Source organism: Cynocephalus volans, chromosome 1 (assembly GCF_027409185.1).
Source record: "Cynocephalus volans isolate mCynVol1 chromosome 1, mCynVol1.pri, whole genome shotgun sequence".
In the NCBI taxonomy this organism is placed as follows: Eukaryota; Metazoa; Chordata; class Mammalia; order Dermoptera; family Cynocephalidae; genus Cynocephalus; species Cynocephalus volans.
This window is the reverse complement of record NC_084460.1, coordinates 20179922-20193911: the sequence shown is the minus strand read 5'-3', so window position 1 is coordinate 20193911 and position 13990 is coordinate 20179922. Positions and strand designations below refer to the sequence as shown.

The 13990-nt window shown below is 36.9% G+C and overlaps 1 protein-coding gene across 1 annotated transcript in view; it reads right to left on the bottom strand.

The window, feature by feature from the left end:
* TMX4 (thioredoxin related transmembrane protein 4) overlaps positions 1-13593 on the bottom strand; it is a 51828-nt gene extending 38235 nt beyond the window's left edge. The window contains exons 1-2 of the mRNA XM_063111341.1: positions 13253-13593; positions 2314-2429 (exon numbers count right to left, since the gene is read on the bottom strand). Of these exons, the coding sequence (XP_062967411.1) occupies positions 2314-2429; positions 13253-13428 (292 nt within the window). The 5' untranslated portion in view covers positions 13429-13593. The remainder of the gene's footprint in view (positions 1-2313; positions 2430-13252) is intronic.
* Positions 13594-13990: the final 397 nt, after the last annotated feature.

Below are 13990 nucleotides of genomic sequence, written 5' to 3'. Positions count from 1 at the left end.
ACCTGGTATATGGTAGGAACCCAAATACTTGTTGAGTAGATACATTATTTCTAATCCCTACTAAAAGATGAAAAGATGAATTAGGTTTGTAATTCAAAGTAAAATTATAATCTTAAAACAGTATAATCTGAGCTGAAATATTCTCTAAGCCATTCAAATAATCGTGCATACAGAATTTTGGCTCCTAAGTTTTATTTACGAGTTTTGGTTTTTAAGTTTTTGTTATCACTTAAAAGAATTCTAGACCCTCTGCCTTTAAAAAATTATTCTAATACATAAAACAATCACTTTTCTTTTATTGGACTTGGTTTCTAGAATACCAGATAGAAGAGTTATTTTTCTTTCCTCTTTGAGTATTTTATATATATATATTTTATATTTATATAAAACTATGAGTCAACACTGAATGTTTTAAAAATATTTCTTCATAAACAATTTCTCTCTTACTTCATTATAAAAAAAAAGAACTTAATCCATTCACAATGAAAAAAGTAGCTGTAAGTCTACATTTTTAGATGGAAAGACTATATGCAATTAAACATTAGATTTGTGACTCTATCACAAGGCCGTTTAATTTTTTTAATTCTTATCATGCTGTGAATTCACGGCAGGTATACCAAATGACTAAAATGTGAATAGGTCAGGTGCATTTTTACAAAACCTATCATAGAGTGTGTCTGGTAACCACTAATTAACAAGTCTTAAATAGCTGATTTCATTGGAATCAAACTACTAAAAGATAAAAACAAGTTTTCAGCAAAAATATAATTGCAATGATTTGATCTCCAAAGAGAATAACTCATTATAATAGCCAAAACCATAAACTAATAACTATAATTGTCCATCTCTAAATAGAGGATGGGCAGAGGTGGCTTTGTTTCAAATGCTTACAAAGGTGAGTCTTGAGGACACATAGCTTTTAATAGAAATCTCTCTCAATGGGTTTGTCGACACATCAATTTTAACATACACCATCCATTTTGTTGTCCAAGTAATTGGTACTTCATTACTCTGTGTTTTCTGAACACAAAGGTGACTAGCTACACTTCCATGCCTACTTCTTTTTTCCATCGGGAATGGATGCAGTAAGCAGAAATTGAATGTGAATAGGAAAAGATGACAGAATGTTGATAGGAAAAGATGACAGTTAAAATATTAAAATAGCCAAATGTTAGAGATTTAGATCATAAAAACCCTATTTTTCCTATACTTATATATAATAAACAAATTTATTTTTAAACTACAAATATAAATTTATTGTATATATCTTTTCAGAATTTAAAATAGTGTCCTCTCTCTTCACCCACTGGGGTAAAAGCAATTCTTTCTCTTGAAAAATTACATCACTCACAGCTAATACGAAAAGATCCAATGAGTGAATTAGAAATTCACCATTCTGGAAGCCCAATAAAATATCTAATTCAGGCAAGACCATCATGGATCTTAAAACCCCAAAGTATCACCCCACAGATTACTTGCTAATCATAAAGTGGTTGTTTCTTTATAATTGACATATTTATATATGTACTTAACCAAGTACTCAAACTTAACATCACCAATGGTGACATTATGCAATTTCTGATGAGATGCAATACGAAGCCACAGCATCGCCTATGAAGTACTCTTGTCATAAATGTCTAACCTGAATCGTGCCTCTAAGCCAAATTTCCAGTTTTCAGAAAATGCAGAAAATATAAGAATAAGTTAAATATCACCATAAGGAAACACCTAGAAAAATACTGGCCTGTTCTCTTCAGAATATCAATGTTATGAAAAAAAAGGGGGGGATAAGTCTAGACTGACAGAAACTAAAAAGATGCAAAAACCAAATGCAATTTGTGAACCTTGATTGAATACTGGCTCAAAAACTATAAAAAGACTATATGTGAAAAACTATGTTGGAAATAATTAGGAAGATTTTACATGTTAAAGAATTGAAGGGTAAAGTATCGTGATGTCTGCAACTTACTTTCAAATGGCTCAGCAAATTTAAAATAAAATATAAATATATATGCACACATGTATATGTAAACATACACATACACAGACCCACATATGCCAAAATGTACATTTTGTTTTGTTTTTGGCAGCTCTGTCCATATAGGGAAGTAACACCTTGACCTTGGTGTTACAAGGCTGTTCTCTAACCAACCGAGCTAACTGGCCAGCTTCAAAATATAATATGTTGATTCAGTGTAGTCAGTTCATGGAAAATCAATATAATAATCTTTCAACCTTTATATATGCTTGAAAAAATTCAAAATAAAAAAAAACTGTTAAACTTTTATATTTAATGTTCAACATTTACAGTACCTGGTTCTTGAATAACATCTACCTTCCCCACACTGATCTGAAGTATTTCACCATTCTTTGCAAAAGTTTCCCATTCAGAATCAGTCTGCTGGCAGGATGGACACCATGGGGCATAACTGTAAGAGAAGAATAGCTAATCAATTTTAACACATGGGGAAAATCTAGAAAATAAAGTAGAAAAATATAGAGTATTTAAATTTAAAAAATAAATTCATGACTAAAGGGAAGTATAAAAGCAAGCTTTTCCAAAGCATTTGATATAGAAAAACAAAAATACATTTATCCTCTCAGGATTTAATGTATAACAATTCCACAGGAAAAATGAGAATATTTTCAGGAATTAATAAAATGCATAAAAAATTTTATTTAAATGTTATTCTTACAATCAATCCTAATTTTGTCATTTTCTAGATAACTTTTTAGGGTGAACACTGTTTTGTGCCCCACAAAATAGGACACTTCTCACAAGGTTGCCCCTAATCTAGCCAAACCAGTTTCAGATCCATCAAAGATACAGATCTGATGGGAAAAGACCAGAAGATCTGTCACTAGTGGGTCCCTCAAGAATGTTTCCAAAGATCTGAATATCTGTGCCAGTTCTGAGCTATTCTAAGAAGGGAAGTAGAAGCTATAGGCTGAACCAGCTCTACCCAACACTTTCTTCAACAGAAGAGGAGTTAAAAATACCTGGACCCTCAAGCCAAAACTTTGCCTTTTATATTTATTTTTCATTTAATAAACATCAACTGAGCACTGTGCTAGAAGCTACAATTGTGAATGAGACAGACTTGGTGCCTCCACTCCTTGTGGATTGTACAATCCAGAGTTGCTCAGAGATAAGCACAGAGATAAATACAATCCAGGGGCCAAATTCTATGGTACAGAGTGTGAAGATGCTATGGAGACTGAGGATCTGGAGTTATCTCATAAGGGCTCACAGAGAAAGTTACATCTGTGCTAAGATCTACAATAGGAGTAACAGCCAGAGAGGGGTCAAGGAATGTTCTAACCTAAGCAGAGAGAACAGTATGTGGTAAGCCTCAGAGCACTGAGAGAGGAGTATTTTATTGGAAGCTTCACGGTAAACCCTAAAGAGGTAAGAGAATTATGATCAAGTTTGGAAAAATCTCTCTGGTAGCACTGTGAATAATGGATCACATCTTGGACAAGAGCAGGATGGAAGCAAAGAGAAGAACTGGAAGCCTTGGCAGTCATCCTGGTAATATGTTAGTGGCCTCCCACATCCCAGAAAACATCACAAAAACTCAGACCATAAAGCTCTCAAGTTCTCTAGGATTTAATCCGCAGATGTTAAAATGGAAATCCAGAGAAGTATGCTGCTTGGAAAGTGTAGGAGATTGAACAGTATTTCCTAAAAAGATATGTCCAAGTCCTAAGCCCTGGTACTTGTGAATGAGAACTTATTCCAAATAAGGGTCTTTGCACATATAATTAAATTAAAGACCTCTGGATGAGATCATCCTGAATTTAAGGTGGTCCTTAAATCCAATAACAGGGATTCTTACAAGAGGAAAGTTTTGACACAATGGGAAACAGGAAATGGCCATGTAAAGATGGAGGCAGAAACGGGAGTTATGCAGCTACAAGCCAAGGAACACCAAGGACTGCCAGCAGCCACCAGAAGCTAGGAGAAAGGCATGGAATGGACATTCCCATAGAGACTTCAGAAAGAACCAACCCTTGATTTTGGACTTTTGACATCCAGAATTCTGAAAGAATAAATTTCTGTTCTTTTAAGCCACCAAGTCTGCAGTAATTTGTTACAGGCAGCATGAGGAAACTAACACAGAAAGAAAAATATCATTTGAAATTAGAAGGAATTGAGATCAAATAAGCCGCACAGAGGGGCTTAAAGAGCTGGAAGAGCTATGCTTAATATAAAATATTGTGAACGAACAATAACATATGCTGGAAATCCATTTTAAAATACCAACAAGTCACATTTAAGAGGAAAATTAACATTTACAGAATATTACAAAAATACACTGGTACAAGTGGAGAAACTTTTTGTTTTGCTTAATAACACCCAGAAGATAAAAGCAGTAAATAAAACAAATTAGTCAATGTTCACAAAATAGAACAGGATACTTCAAGAAAAAAAAATCATCAGGTACTCTGAATAATATTTCAGGATGCCACCAACAACTATAGATATTTTTAAAATCTTCTTCAGTAAAACACTTTAAGAAAACCTCTAACTCAAATAAAAATATTGAGCAAACAAACACAAAAAAGCAGACATCGAATTGTTCACATACAATGGGTGTATGTTATAGTAGATAAATTATACCACAAAGAGGTAGAGGGCAGGAGGTATGGATGAAACAAGATTGACGATATATTCAATATATTAATAACTGCTGGACAGGGATGATGGGTAATGGGGGTTCACAATACTACTTCTATTTTTGCATCTAAGATTTTTCATAATAATTTTTAAAGACTTGGTTAAATAGAGAGATATATCCAGTTATAGATGAGCAAGGAGAGCATTGTGAAAATGTCAATTCCTCCCTATTTTTTTTCCTATTCCTTCCTGAATTGTTTTTATAAAATGTGGCACTTATTATCTCTGTATTAAAGGAGGAAAGGAGTGGAGAAGACAGCAAGGTAAGAAAGGTAATTTTACTTGCCAACAAAATGAAACACGCATACACACACACACTACCTTCTGAAAGGAAACAAAAGGGGAAAAGTGCTAAACTGATCAAATTCTATAACAAGGTTTAGGCTCAAAGCTGCAGTCAGATTATCATTTACAAATCCTTTTAAAATCTTGAACTATGCAGAAGTATGTTTAAAAGTACCATTCAAAAACCAAAGCAATGATGCATATACTAACTTGGCTGAACAACAACAACAAAAAGCTGAAATCGGACAAGATTTTGATCTTTCACATTATAAAAGGGTGGCAGTGGAGGTTAAAAAGCCAAGACAAGGGAGAGAAATGCATTTATTTCAGGAAAAGTATTGAAAAGTAGGCAGAGCTCAGAAGAGAAAGGTCCATCAAAAGCCAAGGCATGCCTTTCAGCCAGGCCCCAGAAGCAAACTTAGCAAGCACAGGTGTTCACCATCTCTAACTCCATCTCTAAAAAAGACCATTACAGCCAAGTCTAGATCATTCTAAAGATCATTAATCTTTCCATTACAGATCAGTGTCTAAACCTTGAGATCCAAGAGACATGGACCACAGAATAATCTGCTGACATCTTTGAACATGGATCTTTTTTTAAACATGTGTCTCTACATTTCAGGACAAAGTATATTCCTGCCAGGCGCTCATGTCTGCTGAATAAATAAGTGTATAAAATTTAATAAAAATTATATTCATCTGAGAGAATATTTTTGACATATTTTGTAAGTATCCAAATGGCAGATTAAGCTCAGTCGGGCAATTGGCAAACTTTAAGAAAAAAGGAACATTGAATTATGAAGCACATTTCAACAGGAATTTCAGGATATTGGATAATAGTTCTGCCAGAGGAATCAGAAAGACCAACACGAATTAATCATGTAACTTTGGTCAGGTTAGTATCTCTCCATGCCTCACCTTCCTCAACTATAAAATGGGATAATAACAGTAGCTAACTTGGAATGTTACCGGGAGATTAGATGGCACATGTAAAACAGTCACACGTTAAGATCAATCGTTAATACAAATTACATTTGTAATATTCTGCTTGGTTTCCAAGATACTTTTAGGATGCATTCTATCATCTGAACCTTACAACTTCACTGCCAAACAGACAAAGCAGGTTTAGAGACCTGCTTAAGGTGACCTATGGCCACTCAGATCAAGAACCCAGATGGAGATATTTATGTGATAAAAATTTTCAAGGAAAATAAGACTTCAACGCCAATGAGTTTTAGATCCCCTTTGCTTTATTTCCCTAGGATTCTGCCTTTGCATACAAGTCATAGAAACAACTGCTATATCAGTAATTATTAAATCATGCAAATTTCATATTTTTAAAAGTCACAGTCCCTAATCTCTAGATAGGCTATTATATAGATTGAGTTTTTGGTGAAACTGACCTTCAGATATGCAATTATAATATACCCTCGGATATGCCAATTAGGTAATTTTAGATATCACTTTTCTATATAGCTGCTACCCACTGGTCTAAGGCATTGTTAATGCCATTATTTCTGAGATTTAATCTGAGATAATTGTGTTGGAATGCACCGAGATGTTTTTTCAGTGGTGGAGATAAGCCAGCTCTGAGGCTTTGGTGTGGGAACTGGTCCACTGCTGCTACAACTTTTTAAATTATTAGTATTCCGTAACTAAAGGATAGTAATTTAGACAGGAAGTTATAACGTACTACAAGTAAAATAACTCCAGGAGTGAAATATACACAAGGATAAGTCATATGACCTACATGTTCTTATCTGTGGGTGTGTGTACATATATTTATTCATATATATACATATGCATATATGTATAATTTATTTATGTATATATGCATGTATGCACGAATAAAACTCATCAGAATGGAATGAACATAATCCCCATTTATATTACTTAAAAGTAGTTCACAATAGCAGTCTTTTCCTAGGAACTATAAAAGACATGACCTGCCATAAATTTGTCTCTTACACATGAATTAATCCTTCATTGATTTAAGAACCTCCAAGAAGAATTAGCGCCATTATAGTGACAGAAATTGTAAACCAGTATCTTTTCTATTTAAACTCTTGCAGGTCACAGAGGTATGTAAAATTAGTAAACTTCATAAGGACACTTAAAATATATTCCAGATAGCAAAAATGCTATTAAATTTCACCAACTTGAATATCAGCTCAATGTTTTTAACCAATTCTGGGAAACAAAATTCAAAAGCATGCTTTTGTTATCCATGTTAGTCTCATACGTGCACCGAGGTTCTGTTACAAGTAAGGTGTTGACAGACCTTGATTCTTTTATTGCATGAACTCACTGAATTTGGTGTGAGATTTCATTAGGTATACCAAATGTTTCAGAGGGTGTACTTACCTAAATATATTTTCTAGAAGGAAAATTTTATTAAAAACAATTTTTTATTTACCAATAAACAATTTTTCTTCATCTGTGTTGGCTCTAATTTCACCAGTGTTTCTCAATACATTGTCTTTTCTCCTGACCTTTTCTTAGCCTTGCAGAAATGAAATGGTCAACAGATACAGTCAATTCTCACCTAGAATTTACTTTGATCAAAACACTGAGAAGAATCTGTGACAAGAAAGAGGAAAGAGGTATACTCGGTTCATCCTTCTAGGACTTAATAAATAAAACTAAATCAAAATGTCAACAAAAGATGCCTTAACTACATTAGGTGTTAATCTTCTTTCTGAAAAATCTGGAATGACCCAAGAATTGAAAGCCTTATGCTCAAATCTATTTCATAGAAAATCATTTCTAAAATATGTTAACACAAAAGGTAGAGGAAAAATAAAAATTGACAGCGCTGTGAAAACCATGACACCTGCTAGATAAAGAGAAATTCACTACTTTCACTGGAATAAACAGTCCATAAAGGCAGTGACTGCTGCATTATTTGTACTTAGAACAGAGCCTAGCAGGTCCTAGGCCACAAAAATATCTATTTATATCAATGCACAAATGGGAGATGATAGTGATGACCCTTAATATGTAAGAAATTATATACAGATGTTTCTTTCAGTGATATACTTGAAGAAATTCTTGATTAAAGGAACAGTTAAAGTCTATTATTCACTCATCCATGTAGTCAAAAATATTTATTAAACAACCACTATTTGATAGTAAGGGATGAACAGGGAAGAAGAAAAACCTTGTTCCTCTACTTAAAAGTTTATAATCTAGTGGAAGAGTCAAACAAAAAACTGTGGAGGATACCAACTTTAATAAGGCAAATGTATTTCACAGAGCCTAACTTATAGCTTAGTAGGACCACAGTCCTTAGTTTTAGAAGGGCCAAAGCCCTTTAGCATAGGCTGAGGCTATAGCTTGCTGGGGCGACAACCCTGTAGTTTCATGTATAGCCTAACTTTTTGGTATTGCACATAGAAGTGTTAAGCTTGGGAAAGACAGAAAACTTTCCCAGGGCTAAAGTTTTTGTTGTAGATTGTAACGCAGCAAAAATGCTTGCTATCAGAGCCAATGTCCTTGGTGCAGCTAAACATCATGATGGGAAAGTACGACGATTATCTCATTGTCATTTTTGTTACCACCTATGTTTCTTTTCTGTAACTTTCTTGCCTGTTGAATAAAAATGGAGCAAAAACCTGATTCGGGGTTATTTTCCTAGGAATCCTGATCTCTTGAAGGATTTACCTGGGAGTAACCACTTCGGGCCTCTTACTACTCAGGAGAAATGGGCTTTGAGTAATCCTTTGCGTCTCCATCACCCTGGAAGAGGTGACAAAAAACCTCACAGAAAAGCATGTAAAAAAATTGTAATTACTAGCTGTAAAAAACACTATGCTAGATCCAGACAAGGCACAGTGAGAAAATTTTCCTGAGGGGTGGGGTGGTAGGGAAGGCAGGGCACCTATTTAAGTTGTGAGCAGTGTCAGAATGAGCCTACAGCAATACTGCTCTTCATTTGCAGAAACTAGAGAGAAGGTAAAAGCACGGATGGATCTCTGAATAATACAGGAACAAGGCGTCCCCTCAAGTGGGTCATGACGCTGGCCAGCTGAGAGCCTAACCAAAGGTCAGCCAGGCTCCATGCCTTCCTCCAGGCAACCCCACTACCCTCCCAGGTTTGCATCCAGGACTGCAAAACTCAGGCCTGAAATCTACTTCTGTTCTTGCTCACCACTTACTAAGGATCTGCCAAAGCTTTAACCTTTTCAAGTTTTCATCTCATCTAGCTAGTATGAATGAGAATGATAATACTGTACACCAAATACTTATCTGGATGGTCAAATAAGACAGCATTTGGAAATATGTAATGTAAGCAATCTGTTTACTGTGACTGTGATGATGATGATGATGATGGGGTCGATGTGGATGACAAGGTTTAATGAGGCTTTACATTCTTTGTGGAAACAACCTGAAATCAAATACTTTGTTAGCTTATGAGCTCCTCTTTTGCATATTTTAAAATATCCATAAAAGAATCTAGGACAGTGATTTTCAAGTAGAGGCATTTGGAAATGTGTACAAGGGATGAGGGTTGTAATTTTCTCGATGTCACATGACTGAGAATTCTACTAGAATGTAACAGGCAGGCATGCCAAAGGTTCTGCAAAACATGGGCCATTCCCACACACCAAAGAACACGTTCAACCCAAAATGCCAATAGTGCCCTTCTGAGAACCACGGAAGTATGCCTGACACAGAGGAAGCATTCAGTAAACACTTGCTAAATGAATGAACACCACTTATACTATTTTTTCCCCCAGAGCACAGCAGACTGCCAGTCCCTTGAAATCAAGGCTGTAGCTCATTCATCTTTGCCTTCTCAGGTCCCCAACCCGGAACCTGACATGTAACAAGCATTTAATGACTAAGTCTTAAACAAATCAATAAATCAAGACAATCCATTAAACTGAAAAAAATAACTATTTGACATAGGCAAGTTAAGGCAATGATGTTCAACACATGTTCTCTCCAGGTATAAAAGGTCACTGGAAAGACAATCCTAAAACCTAGAGGACCTGGGGAAATAAATGAGGCTTTGTTCCATCTCCAGGTGTCACATTCCAATTTTGAAACTTGATCACCCTAAGAACAAAATCAGAAAAAGTAGTGCTTTGCAGAGGTAAATTACTTTATTCCAAAGACATTCTCTTCCTCTGGATATCAGTTAAAAAGTAGGCAGCTCAAAATAAAGCCACTTGCATATCTACTTATTTCTTCTGGGGAAAAAAGTCACCAGGAATAGTACACAGAATGTATCATGTTGCATACTTTTGTGCTTCAAAAAAACAAAAGTTGTATTCTCAAGGACTGATATAATGCAAGCAAACCAAGTGCTTAAAATAGCAAAAGATTGCAAAGCGACTGAAGGAAGGACAGAATAAAACAATGGAAAAAGAGCAAAGAAAGCATAAGAAGGTATTTTAAAGATTAGATCATTTTTCCCAACTCAGAAAAAATGCAAACTTTTCATCAGAAGTTAAGAGGGAAAAAAAGCACAGCAAGTAAATTGTAATGATGTGGCAGAAATCGGGGTAAATATTATAAAGCAATACATTAAAGCAAACAAGAAGAGAAAAACAAAGTATATGAGAAGCCCATAGTATTTAAAATAATGTAAGTAGTAACAGGATTTTTTAGATGTTTAAATAGATTTCAGAATAGAAAGAGTGAATTACTGCAAATATATTTTTAACTGACACTTCTCCTTAACACAAAAGTGCTTTTTTAAAACTGGAAATTCAATTGCAAAGATCCAAAAAATTGACTGTTTTGAAAGACAAAATATAACCAAATTAAATTTTATAATAAGAGCTTTTCATGTCTCAGAGCAGCCAAACACTGCTAAGTCTTCAAAAATAAATTAAATTATTGATACCAATATAACCAGGAATTGCATTACAGGGACTTTTATGATGTGGGATATAAAAGGAAAAGTTCCCAGGAGAAATGTTACATGTAAGCAAATGAACAAATAAAGAAGTGTCACTCAAAGTGATGTCAAAATTTTAATACTATCAGAAAGCTTCCTAACTTGCTTCTTTAGGGAAGTTAAAGACATCATCTGCTGACTCCTATCTCCATTTATTATGACCAGTTTACCTGAACAAAGTGTTAACATGGGAGCTAGTATTAACACATTTTTTTTTCTCTGTTATATATATTAGAAGGAAAAAAAATGTGGTAACTGTTTGAATAAATTCTCAGAAATTTACCTATACTGGTACTGAGACTATAATGAATTTTAAAGTGTTGGATTTTTTCAAAGGGATGACAGAGAGTATCTAATAATACAGAAAAATAGATCACAACTACCCAAGAGCCACAATATTTCTTCAGAATGAACACTTTGGTTCTGGTATGTAGAAAGACGTTGGATTTAATGTTTAAATTCTCTTTCCTTTCCAGCCTCATTTCCTATCCACCTATTTTGAAGCATACTCAATGAAAAGAAAACTTCTACTAAAATGACCTCAAATGTCTACACAGCTTACTTCTGGGTTACAAGATTCATCTTTCATCACAGACCAAGCATATTCCATACAACTGGACACATGGCAAGCTTAGAGCATTTGATTATTACCTCTAGGCTTGTACATCTATAAAGAAGTAAAATTTGAACCATCAACAGTGGCCAAACATAGGAGCTGTTGGCTCATTTATAAGCTTATAGGGGCTTACACTCACCAGAGCTTTGTGTTCTTAGTTCTTTTTACATAAAAAAAAAAAAAAATAGCAATTCCAAAAGCAACCATAGAGAAGTAAAGAAGGTGACATCATTAAACATAATGAGGCCTTTCTGCTTTGAAGGCAGTCACATACATACACAAACTGAGTTTTCACCAGAAAATGATATCTAGAACAACTCCATTGGGTAAGCACCTATTGAAAAAAGGAATTCTCTTGGCTGATGAAATGCATAGGTTCTCTAAAACTATTGCAATTATTACAGACATGGCAGTCCTAACACAAACCTCCACTTACTATAAAAGTTTCTGTTTTAAATGAAATATGACCATCTCACTTCTACCCAAAATATGTAGTTAAGTAGTTTATTTTAATAAGTTGTTCATCTCTATAGCTCTCTTCAGTAATTCCACTGATGTATTATGGTACCAAGGGCATTTCATTTTTAGATCTAAAATATCCCCTTCTTTGTGGACAGAAGGTAAATGCACATTAGAAGGGATAAAATGCATTATGTTCTTTGAGCAATGTAATCTGCTAAGTGACACATAACTTTTGGCCCTGATCTCACACAGGTTTTTACTCCATAGGCATCTGCTTTCCATCTAAAGCTGAAAGAATCAAAAGAAAGATCCAATTTAGTGACTATCTGGGTCCTCAAAGTAAAATTAAATATAAAATAGTAGTAATCAAATATGTATATTGCCTGAAACCACAGGCTAAAGAGATGTGGTCTCAGCGATCATTTCTCCAAACATTCTTCATCTTCCCTCCAAGCCCTCCATGATGGTCTCTCAAACCTATTCAGACACCTACTCACTGTCAACTTCAAGCCTTCTTTCAAATGATCACTTCCTTACTATCAGAAGATAATTTTAAGCTACAATCAACAAATCCCTTGCCTTCTGCTAACTCAAAACCAGTTTCCCATTTCCTTTAAGAAATGGCACTGCCATTTACCTTCCATTATTCAACTGATGCAATTCGCTAATATCCTTTTTTTATGACACTAGCGCAATTAAATTATATCTACCTCTAAAAATTATAACAAATATCAACATTTATTTGAAATCATGTTTTAAAACTTAAAAGGCACTCATGTTTATATTTTATTTTCACAACGACATCTCAAGGTCATCAAAAAGGAAGACCAAGATATTTTGCAAAAACTGGTCTGCCTTCACCGTGCTGCAATTACTCCTTCAACAAATACCTTGCCTAGCCTGTGCTACGTATTCATTTCTACGTAGATGTCCTTGAATGGCCGCCCTTTCTCCTCTACAGACATACCTATGTCTAATAGCACAGAGTTTTCTTGCAAATTTTCTCCTTTCTCCCCCATCCCCATTCCCCTGGTAAACTGTCCACTCCATCCCAATATCACTTTTCCCCAAAGCAGAGGTTAGCAAAGGTGCGCAAAGCGCTTACACCCGCAGCTGTCACCGCGGAGGCCGGGCACGCATGCGCAGCGCGAGCGGCCCGGACCCGGCGCCGCAGGTCGTTTGGCAGGGCGGTTGCGGGCCTGAGGTAGAGCCCAACGGCAGTGCGGGCCGCTCAGGAAGGTTGGGGATGGCGACGGCCGTGAGGACAACGTGGCGTGCGGGCCGGGCGGGCCACACTCACAATTTCAGCATCCACTCGCCCTGCATCACCAGGGTCCAGTTGGAGGCGGTCATGGGCTGGACCCGGCTCTGCTCCACCGGCAGCGCGGCCTGCTCGGGGTCCTCCGTCGCCGCCGTCACCGCGACCCCGGCGGCCAGGAGCGCCGTTAGCAGCGGGCCGCAGCGCCCGCCGGCCATGTTGGGCGCGGAGCGAAGCTTCTCGGCAGGGGCTGTGGAGAAAGGGGGCGGCCGGGCCCGCGGCCTCGCTCGCCCGCCCGCCCGCCGGGGCCTTTCGAGGCAGTCCGAGGAGACGCCGAGCCGCCCCGCCTCCGCCCCGCCGCGCTGACAGGCCTTGCTGGAGACGCGGGCGACCGACGCCGCCTCTTATCGGCCGGTGCCCGTTGAGACCACGCCCCCTCTCGCCTCGGCCTGCCGTTGCCTGGGGTGTCGGTTGCCTTGGCAACGGCCGCCCTTTCTTCCTGACCACGACGCTGACAATAAACAGATGACCCCGTGTTGCTTAAGTTAGAACAGGCACCACCCGCGCTCAGGCTCCTGTATGGCGGGTTGACGCGTGCGGGTTTTTCTAAAGAGAAACATGGCCAGTAATTTAAAAATCCAGTCCCTCTTCAGCAGCAGCAAAAATAACAGCGAGAGACTGCAAAGTAGACTTACGTTTAATGAAAAGTGGAGGGACCTGGTGAGCATTTCTCGCTTAAAGGGAGAAGAACATTTACGTGCTCTCTGCAAGTGCATATTG